The sequence below is a fragment of the Apteryx mantelli genome, chromosome Z (genome assembly GCF_036417845.1).
Source record: "Apteryx mantelli isolate bAptMan1 chromosome Z, bAptMan1.hap1, whole genome shotgun sequence".
Classification (NCBI taxonomy): Eukaryota; Metazoa; Chordata; class Aves; order Apterygiformes; family Apterygidae; genus Apteryx; species Apteryx mantelli.
The window spans coordinates 74,636,074-74,655,876 of record NC_090020.1 but is presented as its reverse complement, the minus strand read 5'-3'; the positions used below and the strand labels follow the sequence as shown (position 1 = coordinate 74,655,876).

The following is a 19,803-nucleotide window of genomic DNA, read 5'->3' as shown; positions in this document are numbered from 1 at the left end:
ATAAGCTCTTTGCCTTCCAGAAGTGCTGAGTCCTTTTAGCGTGTACTCCACAGGCCAGCAAAGCCCATGAGGCACTTGCATCTCTTCTGGTTGCAGCAGTACTACTTCTGTAACTAAAGATTTGTGATCAAAAATCTCTTGAATGTGCAGGTAGGAACCTAGATGTGCTTTGTGAAATAAATCAAAATAAAAGTGACGAATCCTGTTGCATGGCACTTTTACTCTCAGTCAGCTCCATCAGTTTCAGGGAGTTAACGCGGATAAAAATAGCATTCAGCACTGGGCAAAAATTAGGTAATAGAATATGTGATTTTTTCTTAATTCTCTTTGGTTAATAATGTATCAAATACTTTGCAGCATCAATTTCTTTATGTTGATTCAATTTTTAAAATCTGTTAGAAAAACTGGCTAAATTATTTCTCACAGTTAGAGAAGGCTCTAATTTCTCTGCAATTTAGATGTGGCTGGATATCATTAGCTTCGCTTGGGCTTATGTGCTCCTCAAGAGACCTATGGGAAAACTCATTGCTGAGTACTTTTCACCTCTTCTGTTCCATCTCTATATCAGACCAGCTACAGTGCAAGTGTGGGATTTTATTTGTGAGTTCAAAAAAGGTGCTTCTCCCTTTTTTTTTTGTGAGTTTTGGATCTTTTCAGACCAGAAAAGAACATTAGAAAATACCTCTTGTAAACAAGAAGTAGTTAAGTATTTTGCTTGGAGACAGAGTTCCTACGTCTTTGGAAACAATGTTACTTGAAACATTTGTTATCACTTCCTCTTTTAAACAGTTAAATAAAGAGAACTTAAACCAAAGGTTCACAGTGATATTAGCAAAAGGTTAAGAAAATATTTTTAGATTATTTTTTTCATCAATGATTTCAAAGGGGAAAAGCAGCATAATTTAATTTTAATTGCTGGTCCCCTTTCCACAGAATGGTGTGTATTGATAAAACAGATGTAATCACATCCTCTCTGAACACTCTTGTACACCATAGTGGTGGACGGGGTAAATGAACCCGAACAGAATAGGAGGAAGTATGGGTTACATAAAAACACTACAAAATGGTGTATAAATACTTTATCAGAAACGTGCCTTTACACAGTGCTATTTGAATCATTTGGAGGACAATCCTCCAGAGACTGATTTCAGTCGCTCCCAGTCGCTCCCAGTCGCTCCCAGTCCCAGTGAGACAGGACTTCAGGCGTGCTGGAGCTCTGCAAGGAAGTGACAGGCTCAACTGCATCACCAAATTGCCTCCATCTTCTCTCACCTAGGGCTGGAATGGAGGCACCTTGAAGGATCTTGCAGGGCTTCAAGGTTATTTCCAGTTGCAACAGCCCCTCTGAGCCATTTCACAGGCAGGGACTGCTAGAGTACAGCAAAGCTTTGGCCGTCATCTTTCAGCCCTGTTATACGTCTTACCTTGGGAAGGCAGGCCCATCTCAGTGCTGAGTGGGCCTCCGGGAATGGTGTCTGCAATCAGCTGCAATGTCCTCTTGGCATTCAGAAAGGAGTGGGGTTTTGTCTTCCAAAAAAGGACTTGTATCTGTGGCTTTAATAGCATAAAGAAAAGCTTATGAAGGATGGAGAAAAGAGGACATGATAGTGTAAGAGTGAGAGGCTATGAGGAGAAGACTGGAAGGCACTGGTGAGAAAAAAAGATAAAAGATCCAAGCCAAGTAATCCATGCAGCCAGAGAAACTATAATCCTGGGACAAAGTGTGAAGTAATTTACCGAGCTACATTTTTATAGTACTGGAAGTTCCCAAATAATTTCTTGTGTAAGAAGCTGATTTTTCCCGCAGAAAAAAGTGGGAACTTTTTAGATGTTTAATGAAAGAATAGGATTAAATAATACTTTAATATACAGACCAGCTCATGCTCTTGTTTTGTTAGTGGTTATTTAAATAAACTGAAAACTCCAGAGAGATAGCAGCTGATTCAGACTGAAATGAAATGAGAACGTTTTTTTTTTTCCCCAGCAAAAGATCAAAATCAAAAACTCCAAAATGTTTCAGCTCATCCCAAAATGTACTGATTAATACAAGATTAAATGTTTCATTTGACAATTATTTTGTTCGTTTTTTCCCCACTTTTCAGCTGGAAAGAAAACCAGGTATTTGAAAGTGCCTTTAAAAATGGCATAGCGGATCTGTTCTCACAAATGAATGAATTTGAACATAGAACTGGTCTGAAAAATTCCTTACAGATTTACAAGTTACAGTAAGTCTCTGTGGAATTAGATTTTGAGCTATAAACCTGTCCAAAGTACACAGATCTATGCAGTATAGACAACGTTTTGAAGCTGACAACTTTCCACAACAAAGGTGCCTCTGATGCTGAAAACCAGACCTCTCTGGCTTTCTATCTCCTGTGTTAAATCACACTTAGCATAAGCTTAAATGTAAGTTAATAATGATAATGTTAGGAAGAAGGACAATTCCAGATAATAGTACCAAAACAAAAATAAGTGGAGTTCTCAACTTAACAAACTTAGGAGGGTTTCTTCCTTGTTTCCTTTGGTTTGCAAACTCCTGTAGAAATGATTTAATGTTCATTAGTGTTTAAGATGTATTTTGCAAAAATATTTATCCTTCCCTTTTCCATGTCCTTTTCCTCTGTTTATTTCAACGCCAAATGAAAAATAATGACTCCAGCTTATACTACCATTCAAAATTGCTATTATGAAATGGGCATAGGCAGCGTGCCTGATCACCAGCTCAGTGCATGGGTTTATATTGGCTCGCATCAGGCCAACAGAGCAGGTAAATGTTGAACCCACCTTTTTATTCCTTCCATCAGTAGCTGTGTCCTCCTCTCTTGCTCACTCTCCCTTGAGGTCTCTCCTATTTAGTTAATCATTTGCATGAAATTTCTGGGCCCAAAATATCTTTCAGCTCCCTCCATCCCCCTGTCAAATGTTGTTGAAATTAGCCAGCTAATTCAAAACTTGCCACAGATGAATAAACTGTTGGAGTGCATAATTCCATTCCTTTAGTAAACTGGGCAAACACTGGAGAGGGCATAATGAGGCCCTTAATTACAGAAACCCTTCCTTAAAGTTTTGCCTTGCTACAGAACCCTTGGTTGAAGCTTTGAGTGTTTTTCAGCAGAAAATGCCTGGTGAGGGTAATACTATCTAATATTTACCTTGCCTCTAAGTAATTTCTTTGTGCTGCATGCTTGAAAACAGACTTGGTCAAAACAAAAGGGGCTCTATCTTCCCTGCAGAAAATACTGGGTTTTTTTAAAAGACTAAGAGAAAACAAATTTATCAGTTCAAGATGATGTAACAGTTTTTCAAGGTTTTGAAGCAGAGTATTATGAGCAGGGGCTGGCCAGGCTTCTGTCTCTCATGATGCTCCGTTTTTTCCTCTGTAAAGCACAATGTGCAGTTTATAAACCCTAGAAAAACTTTCGGATGCCATCTGCTCTGAGAGGCCAATATTGAGAAGAAAATATTGTAAGGTAGCATCATAACATATCTGAAAACCTCCAGTTAAAACTGTTGGGACTACGTCAAACTGAAGTAATGGTTTTCAGGTGTTTTTAGTGAGATACTTTATTTCTTCTCAGAAAATAGGTTCTTTTCAAACAACATTTAGCCTGTAATTTTCCATTCAAGATAGTACTGATGAACATTTTTCAATCCACACCACTTATAAAGCTTTTCTTATGTGATCACCAAACTGGGAGGAAGAATGGCAACAAATAGGAAATACATCAAGAAGTTTCATAACTTGGAATAGGCCTCGGAAAGATGTTTTTCACCCTCAAATGTATTTTGCTTTGATAATATTACATGCAAGTGTTTGTGAGAAATCTTGCATATGTATTATATCTTAATACATCTTAATACAATCTTATATCTCAATACATGTGATATATTGTGATATATTCTATATCACATGTATTAAATCTTATATGTATTATATCCATATACAATGATGGAACAGTGGAGATGATAATTCTACTGAATTTATGTTGGCAGATCATGTCTTGAATAATTTCTAAAGCTTTTTCTTCATTCTAGGAGCTTTATTTTCCCTTTCTGAATACTAAAAATGGGGTTGTGAATACCAAAAAGAGGGTTGTGAAAAGAAGGATGGTCGGGGAAGAGAAGAGAAAAAAGAGCCATCACTTCCATTAACAAATCTTGCTTCTCAACTATTAATTTTCTCTGCAAACAGTGCAGATGATTGTAAATCTGCATAGGAGGCATGACTCTTACCACAAAGAAAAGCATTTAACCCTGACCCTTTGAAAATGACACGTGGATGCACAACCTAACTCTGTTTCCACTGTACAGTTAATGCATGTTTTTAATATTTCCAATTATACAGTATAAGCTAAAAGAAGACAATGTGTTGAGCATGAGAATGCGTTGATACAATTTGGCTAGGTTAATTAAGTCACAGCTAATGCGGTATTTAGCTGGTATAACATTAACATTACCCCCTTGATTTTGACACTGTAACCTTGATAGCAAACTGTTGGCTGTTAGCAAAGTGAGGCTTCCTGCCTCCCATCTGCGAAACCAACCGTTCTTGGGAAGCTTGAATTAATCCAGTTAGCTCTGCAACCACAAGGGAACCTAAGCCATATGTGAAGCCTAGAGCACTGCAGCAGTGTAAATGTAAAGTAAACGTGTGGGCATTTAAGTTTACCATAGCTGCAGAGCTGAGAGGTGATGTTTTGAGTGAACACCCTGCTTCAAATTGCTTTTTGAATACAGGATTTAGTCAGATAGTGACTTCAAGTTCATTACCTCTGCAACAGGGTTAGTGGGCTTCAGAACTCCGGTCTGTAATTATAGCAGTACACAACAGCATAAAGGAAATTAATTAGGAACATTCTTGACTTTTTAATGAAAGTTGCACATGGGTTTCTATATTAGTATTGAATTTGGGTAAAAAAAATCATTTCTCTCTTTTCTTTTTTTCCAATACTTCAAACTTTCCTATACAGTTTCCTGGCTGTTTCCACCTAATTCCTCTTATGGAACTGATGTGCACTTGTAAAACAACCAGTGAAAATAAACTGCTTACCAATAAGAGGAAACAATAGTCAAATTTTTAGGGTAGGGAAGGAAGAGGGTTGATGAAGAGGGTTTGGGGACTGACTTTTTTTTTTTTGACTTCTATTTTCCAAATGACTAGTGATTTTGGATGCCATGTTTGTAGGTGGGCCTGCTTGAGCCAATCTAAAGATCTGATCTTCCCAGAGCAAGGTTTTACCATTTCCCAAAGTCATATTACTCCAAAGAATTCCAAATTAGGCACCCCTGAACTGAGAGATTTAAAATCCCTGGTCCCTTTTCGAAGTCTTGACTGCAGTATCTGGAAGTATCTTAACCCAACAAGATCATTTGCATGTAGGTTATGGGGAGTGTCCCATAGTCAGGTTCAGTATTTAGCCAAATCAACAGGAGAATGAAGGGGCTTTATCAGCTGTCCGATCTGTCATGGAACACTTCCAGTTACACAGAGTTTTAGTCAAAGAACTTACTCTACCAGGAAAATTGAGCTGGCGTTCGGCCGGAACATTAAAACCGTCTTTGAGAGGCAGCGCTGTTCATCGTCAGTGCCGTGCTGCGTGGCTTTGTTAACGTTTGCGCAGGACGTTTTACCTTTGTGAAGCCTTATGTAAGAGGTAGTTACCATCGGTGTTCAGAGACTTTCTCTGACAATGTACCGCTCATCGTCGCCTGAACACGGGGCTACAGGTCTAAAGATGATAGAGCCAGCTCCAAGCGTTGCAGACCTGTAGGAACAGCAAGAACTGTGCTGGCGTCACAGAGTACGTAAGGGTGTGACTTTGCCTCCTCCCGCTGCAGTGGCACTATCCTGTTAACATTAGTCTGCCAAGTTAGATACATTATGTTCTAGCAGAACACAGACTCCTAATAATATTTGTCTGACAGACAGTAAACTTTATTTTCAACAGGTGGTCTATACGTGGTTAAAGGCTGCAACATTACAATGCTATGGATTTCAGTCATTCTTCCAGGCTGGGAGGGTTAAGCTATGAGAGTTCAGAGAGAAGCCAGCTATTTCTACAAAAATATGTTGAAAATGTCCTAATGAAAGTTGTGTTACCTTTTATGAAAAAAAAAAAAGACACTGTGTGGAATTCACTAACTGATAGGTGGCATAAGGAATGTCCTCTGGAGGAATGCAGTCGATTTGTGGTTATTATTTCTATCACCACTGTGAGCCGGAAATAAAATCAAAGCCCCGTAGTATGAGGGAAAGGTATTTCTACCCAGCTAACAGTCTCAGCAGCTGAGGGGGCAGAGAGCGGGAGAAGTACAGGGGGGAAGTGGCACAGGAGCAGGTGAATGACAGAAAAGTGGAACGCAGCACTCGTCCGCACAGCCTGTTGCACCCAAGGAACGGCCCCTGCGCCCAAGTTTGCTTGCCTCAGGCTGCAGGGGTGGCTGAGGCTTTTTCTCCAGGGCTGGCTAATCCAGGTGGACTTTTTAAAACAAGACAACAAAAAATGTAAAAATAGCTTTAAAGAAAGCACTTAGGAAAACTGGCAGGCAGGCAGAAGGAAAGGAGGTTAGGTGTGGAGTAGAGGGACTAGGGAGGACTATGGAGGAAATGGAGGAAAAAAATGACCTCCAAGTGAAAACGAGTGATGAAAGGAGGGACTATAGAAAGGACTGACAACGTAAAGGGGCAAAATAAAACACGATCTCTTGTACAGACGTTCATGATTACGAATGGTTATTTCTCCTTCATTTTTATTTCCTTGGCAGAGAAAGGGGAGCTGTAGGGAGGAGGAAATTAAGTGTTTGGTGCTGGTGCTGATGGAAACTTTTGTTTCAGCTGCAACTCTGGCAGGAGAAGAATTTCAGACTGGTCAGGCCCAGGTGAGCGGTTAGAGAGCAGTGGTGTCTGTGTTGGAGGCAGGAGCCCTTAATATCTGTATTAATTTGTCAGGCTCTGACTAAGGAAAGCAAAGTTAATGAGGCCTTAACATACTTGCCACTGCCATGTGACCGGCATCTATAAATATTCCAGGAATGATGGGATCACTTCACTCTGTCTTTGTTTCAACCTCAGCTCCCATCCCAAAGTGAACTGGAAAAATTTTTATAGACTTTGGCTTGTCTCAATTAAATTAACCCCCCTTCCTCCCGCCACTCTTTCTATACCTCCTTTCCTGTCTACTTTTTCTGAATCACTCCCTCGAGCTGTGTCCAGGCTGCTTTCAGCTCTGGCGTTGAGCTGGAGCTTGTCACTAAAGGCATCCTGGCATGTACATTAAAGGGATCTGGAGATGAAAATGACCACCAGTTAAATCACCTCATCCTCCCGCTAGTCAGTGCGGGTTTGTTCCTGCAGCACACTCCCAAGGGCTTTGGGTTTTAATGCCTTGAGCAACAGAAATTCAACCCCCACCCCCTTTGGGAGGGGTGTCTGAGAGCTAATAGATCACACTCTTATGCAATTTTTCCTGATACATGGCCTACATTTTCCTTTGTTTGATGTCTTAACTCCACTATTCCTATTTATAACTAGTGCTGGGTGAATCCCAGGTGGTACTGAGGTTTATTTCTGTTTAAGTAGGCACGCAAAAGGGCAGGAACTAGTCCACATTCATTAAACCTTTTGGTGCCTTCCTGACAGGCTCCATTATTTCTTCCTTAAAACTGCCCAAGTCCCAGTAGAAAGCCTTGTTTCCCTCTATCCTAGGAGGGTAGGAGGTTGGATACTGGCCAGTCCTCTGCTCTGGTAAATCTCTTCTTAGAACAGAGACCAAAGCCCTGATCTCCTTCATCTGTAATATACCTTTTTGATGCCCAAGGAATACCCAGGTCCTTCTTAAGCTGTTGCTCCAGTTGATATCCCATAAAACACTGTGGTAATCAAATGGGAGCAAGTGGGATCCTTTCCTCTCTTATCATGGAGAGATTTTGCATGAAAGGATTCAGTCAGGGGCTGCGAACGTTTCCTTTTGACTTCCCAGGAGAAATGTGCTGCTTAGGATTCCCAATAAAATCCACACTCTAAGGCTGCCCAAGCACTGGTTCAACATAATTGTTCCTTACTGGCAATCTTTCCTTTTCAGCAAGGGCATATTATACATCTACACAAATTCAGTGACAGACAGTGCTGTCAGGGCTCTGTCTCTCTAGCTGGTTCTTGAGAGCAGCTTTCTCTTTCTTGAGGTTTCACAGCCATTAGTCCATTCCTGGATTTGGGCATCTAATTTGGCCAGTACATATAAATCACACTGAGAGGGACTGTTCTCACTGATGTCCTTTTAATCAGTAATACTTACCAGGGTTGTAGGAAGCCTCAAATCAAATCTTTCTTCTGCTTGATTTGAACAGCATTTTAAGTCCAGAAATCCACATTCCTGGCAGAAAGGCCCCTAGGCTATGGTATATAGTCTGTCTTCTCACTCTTTCCTTTTGAAGGCTAAATAATAAAAGAAATGTTCTGCTGCAGAAAGAGAAATAAGAAGTGAGACATCCCTGCTGTGGTCTGGTAGTCTAGGCATGCATTTAGGTTATGGGAAAATTATTTTAAAATGTTTTTACTGAGGCATTTTCATTTTTTATGTAACAGTATATGAGTTCAGCAAGACACCAGTTCACTAATAGCATTCATGTTTAGGGCATTCCCTTAGGAAGCAGAAGAGCTGGGGTCCTATCCCTGATCCAAGTCCAGTAGAAGAGAAAACTGACACCGGCTTTCCCTAGTCATGCCACTACTAATCTAACACTAGGGAAGAGGCAGGAGGAAGAGGGACCAGCACTGCCTGGGTGATGGAGAAATAACCAGTTGTGAAGCCTGTCAGCTTATAGACAGCGCAGCAGCATTAGTTCTTTGGTGGTTCAAATAGCATGTGCTAAGAATAGAGCAGGCTGGCTCTTTAGTACTGTGGGAATACAGGAGAAGAATAGGGCTTCCAAGGATATGAGTTTCCTATGTCCCCTTGTAAATCTAGCAGCTGAGCCTGGACAAACCCCATGGTGACAGTTTTCACCATCAGCCAGCACCTAAACATATATATATAATTTGAAAGCAGAGGCATATTGTGTAAATTGAATGGCAGCGTCAAGAAGCAGTGGAGAATGGTAATAAAGCAGTATACAGCTAGAACAAATAGCTGTAGTGGACAGCAAAATTACTTATAGAAAGGGAAATATAAAATATTTTTTCTGAGACAGATGACTGAAGGCCATCAAACCAGCCCTAAAATGACTCAGGAAAATTTACCAAGAGTAGCATATGTACACAGGGAGACCCTTTTGGCATTACAGGCTGTAAATTATGGTTATTCCTCGGAGGTAACAAAAGAGGTTCTGTCAGCTGTACAATTACTTTTTATTGGCAGTGCTCTTTCAAGTCAAGAAAACATTGGCTGAAGTTCAAGACCAAGATTTGGCTCAACTGCCACTATAATTTTTGAGAAATGTGATGAATGTTCCTCAAGAAATAGTTTCCTCAGAAAGCCACAAAAATGTGCCCAGCCAGGTTACAGAATATCTAGAATGATATCCAGAAGTTGCTTCCCTTGAAGATCAATTGCCATAGGTAATTTCAGCAAATGAATTTTTTACCTGGCAGACTAGCTGATGCTCTCAGACAAAAAAGATTCTTAACATGTAGGAGTGAACTGTTGCATAAATAGTGATGTAGGTATATGCATACAGAATTCATCACACAACTCTCAAGCATTCATTTGGAAGGATAAACTATTAAAAAAGTAAAAAAAAAAAAAAAAAATCACCGTAACAGTGGAAGGAAGTCCTTCCAGTATGGAGGTAATTAAATGTTGGGCATTCAGTAATAGCCTCAGGGTTATACACTGAACATAAATTCAGTCAATAATCTCTCATGCAATAAATTCAGTCAATAATGTCTCATGCCATACTCCCAAGCCTGAGTGAACATCTGATTTCATTGAAGACAAGGAGCTTTTTTTTCATGGCCATCAATGAAGGCAAGATGTCAAAAGTTCAGCTTCTGTTGTCATCCCTGACAACGTATCCCTGGAATATAACAGCAGTAAAGCGTGTATGGTTACTAATCTCAGTTCTAGCAAACTGTATTAGTAAACATTATTAAACTAATCTTTAGTTTACCCTAGCTAGGGTCTTAAATTAACTGCAGATGAGTCACGCAAAGTGTGCACTTTTAAAGGGATCACTGAAGATCTCTAATGGTTGCAGCAGTTATTCGGAACACAAAACCATACTTCCATAATTTTTTTTTCTACAATTCTTTATAAAGAAACATTGGAAAATCCCTAAGTAGTTCCAGAGAATTCCTGTTTATAATGGGATAAAGATATATGACCACTAAAAAACAAAACAAAAGCCAACAAACAAAACCAGGAGAAATAGTAATATGTGTCTATACACTGTCTGTACAAATAGAAGTGTATCTCTGAGGATGCAGATTTAAAATGATCTGAATTCTAACATATATCAGGAATGTTATACAAATTTAGGTAATCTTTTGCATCTTATGGTTTGATCAGCTGTACAAACTGGCAATATTCATTTACTTGCTGGTAGTATGGAGTTAATTAATTTAGTGACATATCTGGAGACTTACAAGTGAAAGGAACTGCAGCTAGAAAAGTAGTTCAACCCTCTCCTAACTGAATGGGCCCCTGCAAGCCTGTATTTCTACCCTTTGCTTTATCCTTTCCTTGGCTGCAGAGAGATTTTAGGTTGGTGGATAAATCAGAGGATGTTTCCATCTCTGCATCAACTCTCCAGTGAATTCTTGGTACTTTTAGTTTTGATATAAGTGTGATCAGATATTTCTTCCTCATACTCATTTCCAAGGTATTTTAGATTTTAAAGGCCTGGCATACTCTCAAGCACAAATCTTAAATTTGGCAACATCGCTACAACAGACACATGCTTAAAGAAAGCAGAAGGCTAGACAAAACAGGATAATAAAGACTGTATTTAAAAGAGCAGGAAAGAAACAGAATGAAATGTCCCCAATTTGATAAGATTGCTGCAAAGAAATTAACTTGTAGGTTGGTAAAATTTGTGAGTTTTGCATCTGTACAGGCTGTAAGAATTAATGCTTACTAGTTAAGGTCCCAGTGTATTTAAATAATTCTGTTCCTATTTAATTGTATTTCTGGAGGACTGTGAATAGATATAAAAATATTCTATGTGTGTTTATACTGACTAAACCATTCCCAGGCCCTGAAACATTAGGGGGATTTTTCTCCCCAAAGAAAGGTTAAAATAGATTCCTAATTTAATTAATTGCTAGTCGTCATTAAAATCAGGGTTTTATATGGTGTCTTAGACCCAGATGAATCCTCCTGTTATTAACTTCTTACAATCTGATAGTACCCTCTATACAAAACACACATCACAGACCAAGAATGTAGTGAACAGGTGACAAAAGACACCAGGAAAACAGGAGATGTCAGATTCCTATTTCTTTAATGGAAACATTTTGTTACAATTTGGGTATGTGATATTCTTGCATTTTTTAAATGTTTAAAGTAAAATGTACATAATAAAAAGTCAAATGACACCAATGAATGTAGATATTTTAAATGATCAAGTCATAAAAGAAATAAAATACATTACACAAATAAACAAAGGTTATATCCACAGTCATGAATACTCACTCTCCTCTACACAAAAACAACAATAAATAAAATCACATTATATGCAGATAGATCTACTTACATCAGTACAATATACTGTGCAGCTTTCCATTCGTTTTCTACTAGACTGATACTAGGTTTTTCTGTTGTCCAGTATTTTTACATTAATAATGGACAGCATCACCCAAAAAAGGGGACAGAGTTAACGTCCACAGTGTCTATCCTGAGTCCTTTTAGTTTTGTGATAATTACAGCCTATGCACAAGAAACACAGCAAATTCTACCCATCGCCTTCATCCTGCCACTCTACCCAAGTGCTCTCAGCACTTTTAGATCTGTGCAGTCAAGGAGATATTGCTACTAGATAATACCACAACTTTTGGTCTAGTGCACCCTGGCCAGGTCCTATGCACCACTTAAATCCCATTTAAACTTTATGTAAGGGGACTATGTGAGATTTAAAAGGTGAATAGGCTTTCTGCTGAGCCTTTAAGAAATTAGGTATGGAACTATAAAGACAGTGTACTGTACAGAAAGAGTTTGATCCCACCCTCACCAGAGTCAACAGTATCTTCATGGGAGTATAATCAGTCCCTGAGTATTTTCCCTCTTCCTTCTCCCTAAGTCAACTGCACAGATACTTCCCCTTTATTTTCAACAGATCTTTCCATTTTTTGCATCCTTTGCTGCAGAAGTCATTACAACATCTGCCACAAAGCTACAATAGGGAGGTACTAAATGAGAGGAAACATTAATCACCTCACATGGCACCAAAATAACTGTCCACAGATTAGTAACTGTGATATTGGCTTTTCAGTGGTGGCTCACTCCTATGTCACACTGCATATGCAGTTCACAGAGAAAGAAATGTCCAGATCATCAGCTAGTATGAGTCAGCATAGCTGTGCTGATTATATCAGCTGAAGGCTTAGTGTAATGTTAGCAAAACCTCTGATCAGAGTTTGGGGAGAGAATTGTGCGTTCCTTGTGCATACTGGTTAAAATTACAAAAGAAACATTAAAATATTTTTTTTTTAAAAAACCCTTTTTGGTACATTTCCTTTGTTTGCTCAAGTGTCTTCTAGAAACATTCACATGACAAAAACACCAAGCAACAGTTCACAGAGAGTGGATTTTAACCTTTCAAAGATTTAACACCTAATGAATCCACGTAAGATTTCAGAAGTACTATAGCTTAACATACAAACTTTAACAGTGTCAGATTATTTAGAATATTTTGGCTTTGATGTAGAATATTAACTTAGTGGTTAGTGAGAGATTTTGAATGAACTCTAAGCCTCACCTTTTGAAAGCCAGTTTTGTATGCTGTAAATCTGGTGTATGTCAGTTAAGAGGCACTCTGAAATGTAAATTCTGGAAGAAGTAATAGCATAATAAAAAAAACCTATGTAATGATATACTGGACATAATTTAGCACTAGTCCAAGAAAGCCTCAAAGCCATGGCAGCATTATCTTCTTGATCAAAACCAGCAATATCCTTGTAAAAACAGCAGCCATAACCATCATCCTTTCTTCTTCTATGGGTGAGAAAAAGGGAGAGCTGCATCTATGCCAGATTTAAGACTTTACTGGGGCAAACCAAAGCGCTTAGGCTTCCTGTCACTCTCTAGAGGAAAAAAGACACTATCAAAGTCTACTGCACAGCTTGCTGACCCCGTAGACAGCCAGATCTGAGGTCTCTCACAAGTAGATATTTGTTTTAATTTCAGCAATCATTTTCCATCAGTCTCAGAGTTACAATGTTAAAAGGTATCTGAGAATGGAAAAAATACAGGCCCCTTAACATCTGAACTCATTTCTGCCTCTAAGCAGGGATACGCACAGTGCAAACACTTCCATTTTTCCCTTTGAAAGGTTTCACATACCCACAAATCTTCTTGTGCTTTCAACAGCAAGAAAGTAAGGAGGGAGGGATGGGGGGCATGTGCAGCACATACTGAAGGCAAAACTTTTTCCAGCATTTCTTTAAAAGTATATTCCAAAAAGTAACTTTTATATGTCTTTGTTTCTGAAAAAGACTAAAGTTGCCTCCTACAATGCATGCACCTTGCTGGAATTTGTCCCTTGATTGTTCACTGTTGTGACAGAAGTTACTAGGACATGTCTCTGACCAATAGAATAAGTAATGCACCATTAGAACTTACCTATCTGTTGCTATCTGTCCTGCTTTGAGGGTCACCAAATTTGCTGTCATTACATAGCATCAACAATTAGGGCAAAAACAAAAGACATCAGCTGACATCACCACACAAATGGACATCATCCAACCATGGCTGAAATATAGCCCAGTTCTGCAGCCCCATCATGCCCAGTAATCATACTGGCTTTAATGGGACTACTCCAATACTCGCAATATGCAGTACTAGTCTTGGGTGTTCTTAAAAGGAAAGGACACAAGTTGCAAATTTCAGATTAAACTTCAGAAAGTTTTTGGTCAAGCCAATTTTTCAACTTCACTTAGTCAGTTAAAGACAGGTAACATCTGACAATTCTGGGTCTAGATCTCAGATAACAGCTGGCATGGAAGAGGGCCAACGTGAGCTGCGCCGGCAGCTCACCAGTGTGGCAGTCACAAGTGAAGGCTGAAGCTATATAAAAGCCACATCTCAGTGAAGAGGAAGCGTTTCTGAATAAATGATGGAAAATGGCTGTCTCTCTTCAGAGTACTTCTGAAGCTAGAGAAAAAGGCATGAAAAACTAGGGAATTCAACAGTTTTCATCCTACCCTGGGAGAAATTGAGAAAAAAATCTCCTCTGCATTATTTATAGAAACAGAATGGTTACATGGTTACTCTGAAGCGTAAAGGAGGATAGTTAAGGATGTGGAACTGTCTTGAGCTCCGGAAAAGGTGGACTGAATTGCCAACAAAATTTATGGCCAGGACTATTAGCTTCCTGTCTTTGATGTCTATTCTTGGCTTTCCAGGAGCATTATGGCATTCATGAGGTGAAAATCGCTCCAGAGCCAGGTCAGCTAAGGCTGATGCAGCCTGTTCTATTGCAAAGCTGAGAAATTCACTCTGAACTGCTTCAAGATGCTGAGTTTAAAGCCTGCAGACACTTCACTAAGGGCCTGTGCTTGCTTCCATTCAGTCAATGAGAGGTTTTTTTCATCAGCTTAATAGGAGTGCGATTGGATCTCCAAGTCAAGAAATGAATTAGAGATCAATCTCTCAGTAAAACACCCTGTGAGGGAAAATTCTTATTTTGTCCTGCACAACTCTCATCCTCCCAGCATTTTCAAAGCATTAGCCACATCTTAATAATTCTCAATTAAAAAATAACAAAAGACTTTCAAAAATGCAAGAAAGCATTTATTAAAAGCAATCTGAAAATAGATCATTAAAATTTATTTTATTTTCAGAAGTGAATGAATATACCTCTTTAATAAACTGAATTCTGGACACAATCCTGCAAGGTGCACAGCACCCTCAATCCTAATTTTTAGCAATGGCTCAACATTCTCAGAACTTGGCTGCATTTGGTCTTCAGTGAAGCACATCACAGAAGGAACTGCTTATAAACTTCTGAGACAACTCAGGACAGACAAACCGTCCATTAGCAAAACTTCCAGAAGTACCTATGGCCCAGACTAAGGTACCTGGACATCTGACTCTAAAGCTGTGGGTCTCAGCATACTAAATCAGAGGTACTGTTGAAAGTTCTGCTTCATCTTTGTCTTTGGAGAGTAGTCTGCAATAGCTAACTTGCAGTGGAAGTCTGCATGTTGAAGATAAGGGGGTGGAAGTCAGATAACTTGTCCCTAGAATCCTCAAGAAGAGACCATATTAAGCTGAACAATATTAAGTAATTTAAAAAAATGCTAAATTAGCAGATGTCACTTTGACAAACAAAAGAAAGCAAAGCCACAGGTATGGTTTCAAGTTAACAACCACAACTGTAAGACTTAGCAATAAACATACGGACTATGGAGCCAACCTTTTTCTGGTTCAAGTACATGGCGAGATTCCCTTTGGTCCCATGTGAGCAAAGCACTCAGAAGCTGAAGTTGAGCATATTTTAAGTGTGCTCTAAAGTACTGGGCTGAGTCAAGGCCCTCCTTGTGCTGCTCTATAATACAGATGTATGTTTGTAATATGGGCGATTTGTTGCAGCCAAAAATGTAGGTTTTGAAAACTCTTTAGGGAATCCATTATTATTATTTTGATTAGACATTCTCTTACAGAGGTTGAAACCTAAACACTGTGGCATTGAGCTAATGCAGATGAGCCAGAAAGGAAAAGTGCATGAGATGGTAAAGAATCTCTCTGCTGAACAATCTAAACTCAAAGCAGTTTGTGATCTATAGTCCTTGGAAGATCTGGGAACTATTAGCCTGTGAAAGGCAGCTAAGAAGAGCAAGTTTATTTATGCTATACAGGAATCTACTTATGTGAAATGTCTTAAATGATCTCTACACCTCCATGGCAAAAATGTACAGGTGTTCCCAAATTCAGAAAGATTACAACCCATTGATCTAAAATGTTCTAATTGAGCAAGAATGGTTCACCTGTGGAGGATGGTGGGAGATGCTGGGATGTAAAGTTGTGGCCAGACCTCCATCAGCATCTCACCAGCAGACATCTCATGACAACACTTCCTGAGGTCATGATTAAAAACACTTCATATAATTGGGGATCAAAATTATTATAATTTAAGAGTGACCTTTAATTATACAATTATACTTGTTCTGATTGTTTTTTATTTTTAATTTAGTTAGAGTAAAATGGCACAATAAAAAAATTGTCCTAACAATTTGTTGTCCCAGCCAGATCTCTTGTCCTAGCCCAGATCTTCTGGTTTGACCTAACAGTGCTTGGCACAGGAAAAAAAACAGATCTACACTACTGCGATGCTCCCTAACTAGGGACTGGGGGAGTATGAGTTCAGACTGCAAGGCAAGTCAGAGCAAACATTTCTGAAAAAGTTTATCCTTGAAATCATACCCTTTTTTCTCTACATTTTTTAAAATTTTCCTTCCCTTTTTCAGTGGCAAATTGGTCAAATGGATAAAAGAAAGTAAGAATACTGAAAGGCATATTTTCAAATTGAAACATAAAACTCTCTTTGAAATTAGCTTAAAAAAAAAATTAATCACACCCCTCCCTCCCTCAAGCTAAATAAAGTCAACTGCTTGAAAAAAATTCCAAAAAACAATTAAAAAGTCTTTTTTTCCACTCCAACACTGCAGCAGTATGACTGCTGCTCTAGCCTGTCTCCTTCTCTGCTGCCCATGGGCTAAGGAGGCCACTCCAGAAAACAGTGTCCATTGGCCTACGTGTTACTTTGGCCAAGGCACCTTTGTAGAAGTCATACGCTGTAGGTCCAGACAGGGAAATGGGATGATGTGACTCTACCATGTGAATGACAGTTTTGTAACCATGAGGCCTAAAGACGCCACATCTATCTGCTCTACAGCCATCAGCTACTCTGGAGCAGCCCTGAGATTCAAGAAGCCCTGCCCTGGGACACTGGACAATATTTCAAAAGGGCAGGCAATGAACCACTACATATGTTAAGAGACAGTGCAATGTAAAAAACAGTGAAACCAGTCCAAGGAAATATCCCATGGGACCTGCACATATAACATTAACAGATAAAAGACAGCAGAAAGAAGACAGAGCCAACTTTTGCTCTTCACTCACTTCCAGCTACCTCAAAATGGTTTCTCTGAATTTGCCCTCTAGCTTCTCAGAGCGTAAAAGTTTTGTAGAACATGGGCTTCAGTGCCAGTTTTGAGGATAACATTCATGTAAATTATAACTGTGGGATCCAAAAGTTCTGCCTATGAAATCAGAACAGGATAAACCAAAAGATTTACCACATTAGAATCATAGTCATAGTTGGGTTTTTTCAGACAATATTTTTATGGGTCTTATTCATCACATTTATAATATGTACTGTTCACTTCCATTTGTTGACTAGAAAGCATAGAGCTCTCCTCTGTCTAATATAAAATAACCTATCAGTAGCTAATTCATCACAGATTCAGTCTTGCTCCCAATAAAGTCAATTGCAAAACTCCCAGGACTACTGATGGCAGCAAGATTAAAATCAGCCCTAAGTAGTGTTTTACCACCCCAATCGTAAAGGTAGTTCTTTGTGTGTTTAATTGTACATACATGAATGATTAGTCTCACTGACTAATGTGAGACTACCCAACATAGGAACAGTTAATTATTTTCAGGATCAGGGCCATCATATGGACAATTGTATAAGCACATTTATATTGTTTAAATAACTACTTGCATGTTGCACATGCCTGGAGAACAGAGTGGGGCAGAAAGCTTGTTATTATCCATAAACTCCCTTCTCCTCCCCAAATACTGATTTTTAAAATGTATTTACATCTATTGACTTTCCCTGCATGTTACTCCTATCATAAAAAATATGTCTTCAAATGTTCACTCCCCTTAATTTTTAATCCTACCAAAGCAAAAAATAGATATTTTAATAGAAAAATACAAGATAAAAATTATCCTAAAAATAAAATGTTAGCTTGGAATGTTTTTACACAAAAAGACCCTCTTTTGAATTGCCTCTGCTATACAAACACTTCTGTATCTTTCATATTTACATATTTCGGATGTAGTCTTGTACTCACTGAAGTTAATGGGACTTTGCCATTGACTTCACTGGGAACAGGAGCAGGCTCTTCATGGACTATATTTGCCTCTCTGAAAGGTGATGGCAGCGGAGAGAAAAGAGCACGATAAAACACATATAAGACTGAAAAATTAGCCAGTCCTCTCTGGAGGCTTGATTGTCTTCTCCCATGCTATTTTATACCAGTGAAACTCCACGTCCTTCACTGGAGCTGTTCCTGACTCCCAGTGCGTACAAGGGAGAATCAGTGCTTTTGATTGCAGTACTGTACACACAAGGAAGGGATGATTTGTGTGTGTTTCCACCTGCCTGACTTTCTCAGTGGAGTTAATTACAGCCAAGCGCCAGTTCCCTCCCAGGAATGAACTCCATATATCCAATCCTGCATCCCCTGTAATCAACAGCAATCATTCAGCGATGCAGGATCAAACCCCAAGGGAACCCCTTTTTTCAATTTGACAGCAAAGCAGCACCTGTGTCTGTGAAACCACATTCGATACCCACAAGGGAGATGTCATTAAGGAAGGAGGCAGTAGGAGCTAAAAAAAAAAAAGGGAACAGAAAGAGGCATCCCCATCAACCAAGCCCAAATCTGCTGCCCTTAGCATATGCCTTAAGAAATACTGTCTTTACACATTAAGTACGTCTTATAAGATCAAACTGTGTCATTTTCCTTTCTCATGAGATGAAAGGCCATGTGGCTTAATGTAATTAGTAAATCATTCCTGAGCTTCTGAAAGAAATTAAGATAAAATTACTGCTTAAAAGAGTGAGTTCTTCGAGAGCCTCTTCTTTTTACACTGATGTCTTTGGTTGTGTCCATTTCCCTAATTTCTTTTTCCAGGAAGAATGGGATTATTTTTCTTCTTCTTTATGCAGCAGAAAAATGAGATCTAATGGAGTCTTCACGTAACTGCCGATGTTTCCCCATGTTACAGTCCTCCTGTCGAGTTCGTCTTTCAATAGTTATTCTGTATTTCTTTCTGCATGAAAGGAGAAGAACAGAGTGATAAATCCTTCTCCTGCTATAGGATAACAGGACTTCCCTTATACAGAATGCCTGTAGGGGACAGCTGGGTTCCAGTTGAAAAATGAAATGCGACAGAATGTGAAGCCCTGGTCAAAGATTAAAGTAGTTTGCCTTGAAACTTTTACCCAAGCCCAAGAATGCCTGTTAATTTCTACACAGCAGTCTCAAAGCATCAAGACACAGACGTTTGTTTCTTTGAAAATTTCTGATCTAAGTGATTAGGAAGTTTTTGTGAAGTGGCATGTGAACTGTGTCACATCACTGCTTTATACTGATCAAAGCCAAATTTCTTTCCTGTATTCAGGGGCACTTTCTGCAGAGTTCAAACAATGGAGCTGACTCTTTATTCAGTTGCATTTCTCACTGAAACTATTTATTAACTAACTAATCCTCCCATCTCCCTCTGAGGAAAACTACTATGTTTATAATGTCAGTGGAGGTAGTAAGATGAATTAAGAAGTGGGCTGTAGAGGATAGATAAGGAGTAAATACAACTGCTCATGCATCAGACAGTTTTTCCTGTGCATCTTCCTCCA

The 19,803-nt window shown here is 39.1% G+C and overlaps 1 protein-coding gene across 1 annotated transcript in view; it reads right to left on the bottom strand.

Annotated features, from left to right (window-relative positions):
- Positions 1 to 19,108: 19,108 nt before the first annotated feature.
- The window catches only part of NPR3 (natriuretic peptide receptor 3), a 41,290-nt gene continuing 40,595 nt past the window's right edge, over positions 19,109 to 19,803 (bottom strand). Inside the window, exon 8 of the mRNA XM_067315307.1 lies at positions 19,109 to 19,220. Coding sequence (XP_067171408.1) covers positions 19,109 to 19,220 — 112 coding nt within the window. The remainder of the gene's footprint in view (positions 19,221 to 19,803) is intronic.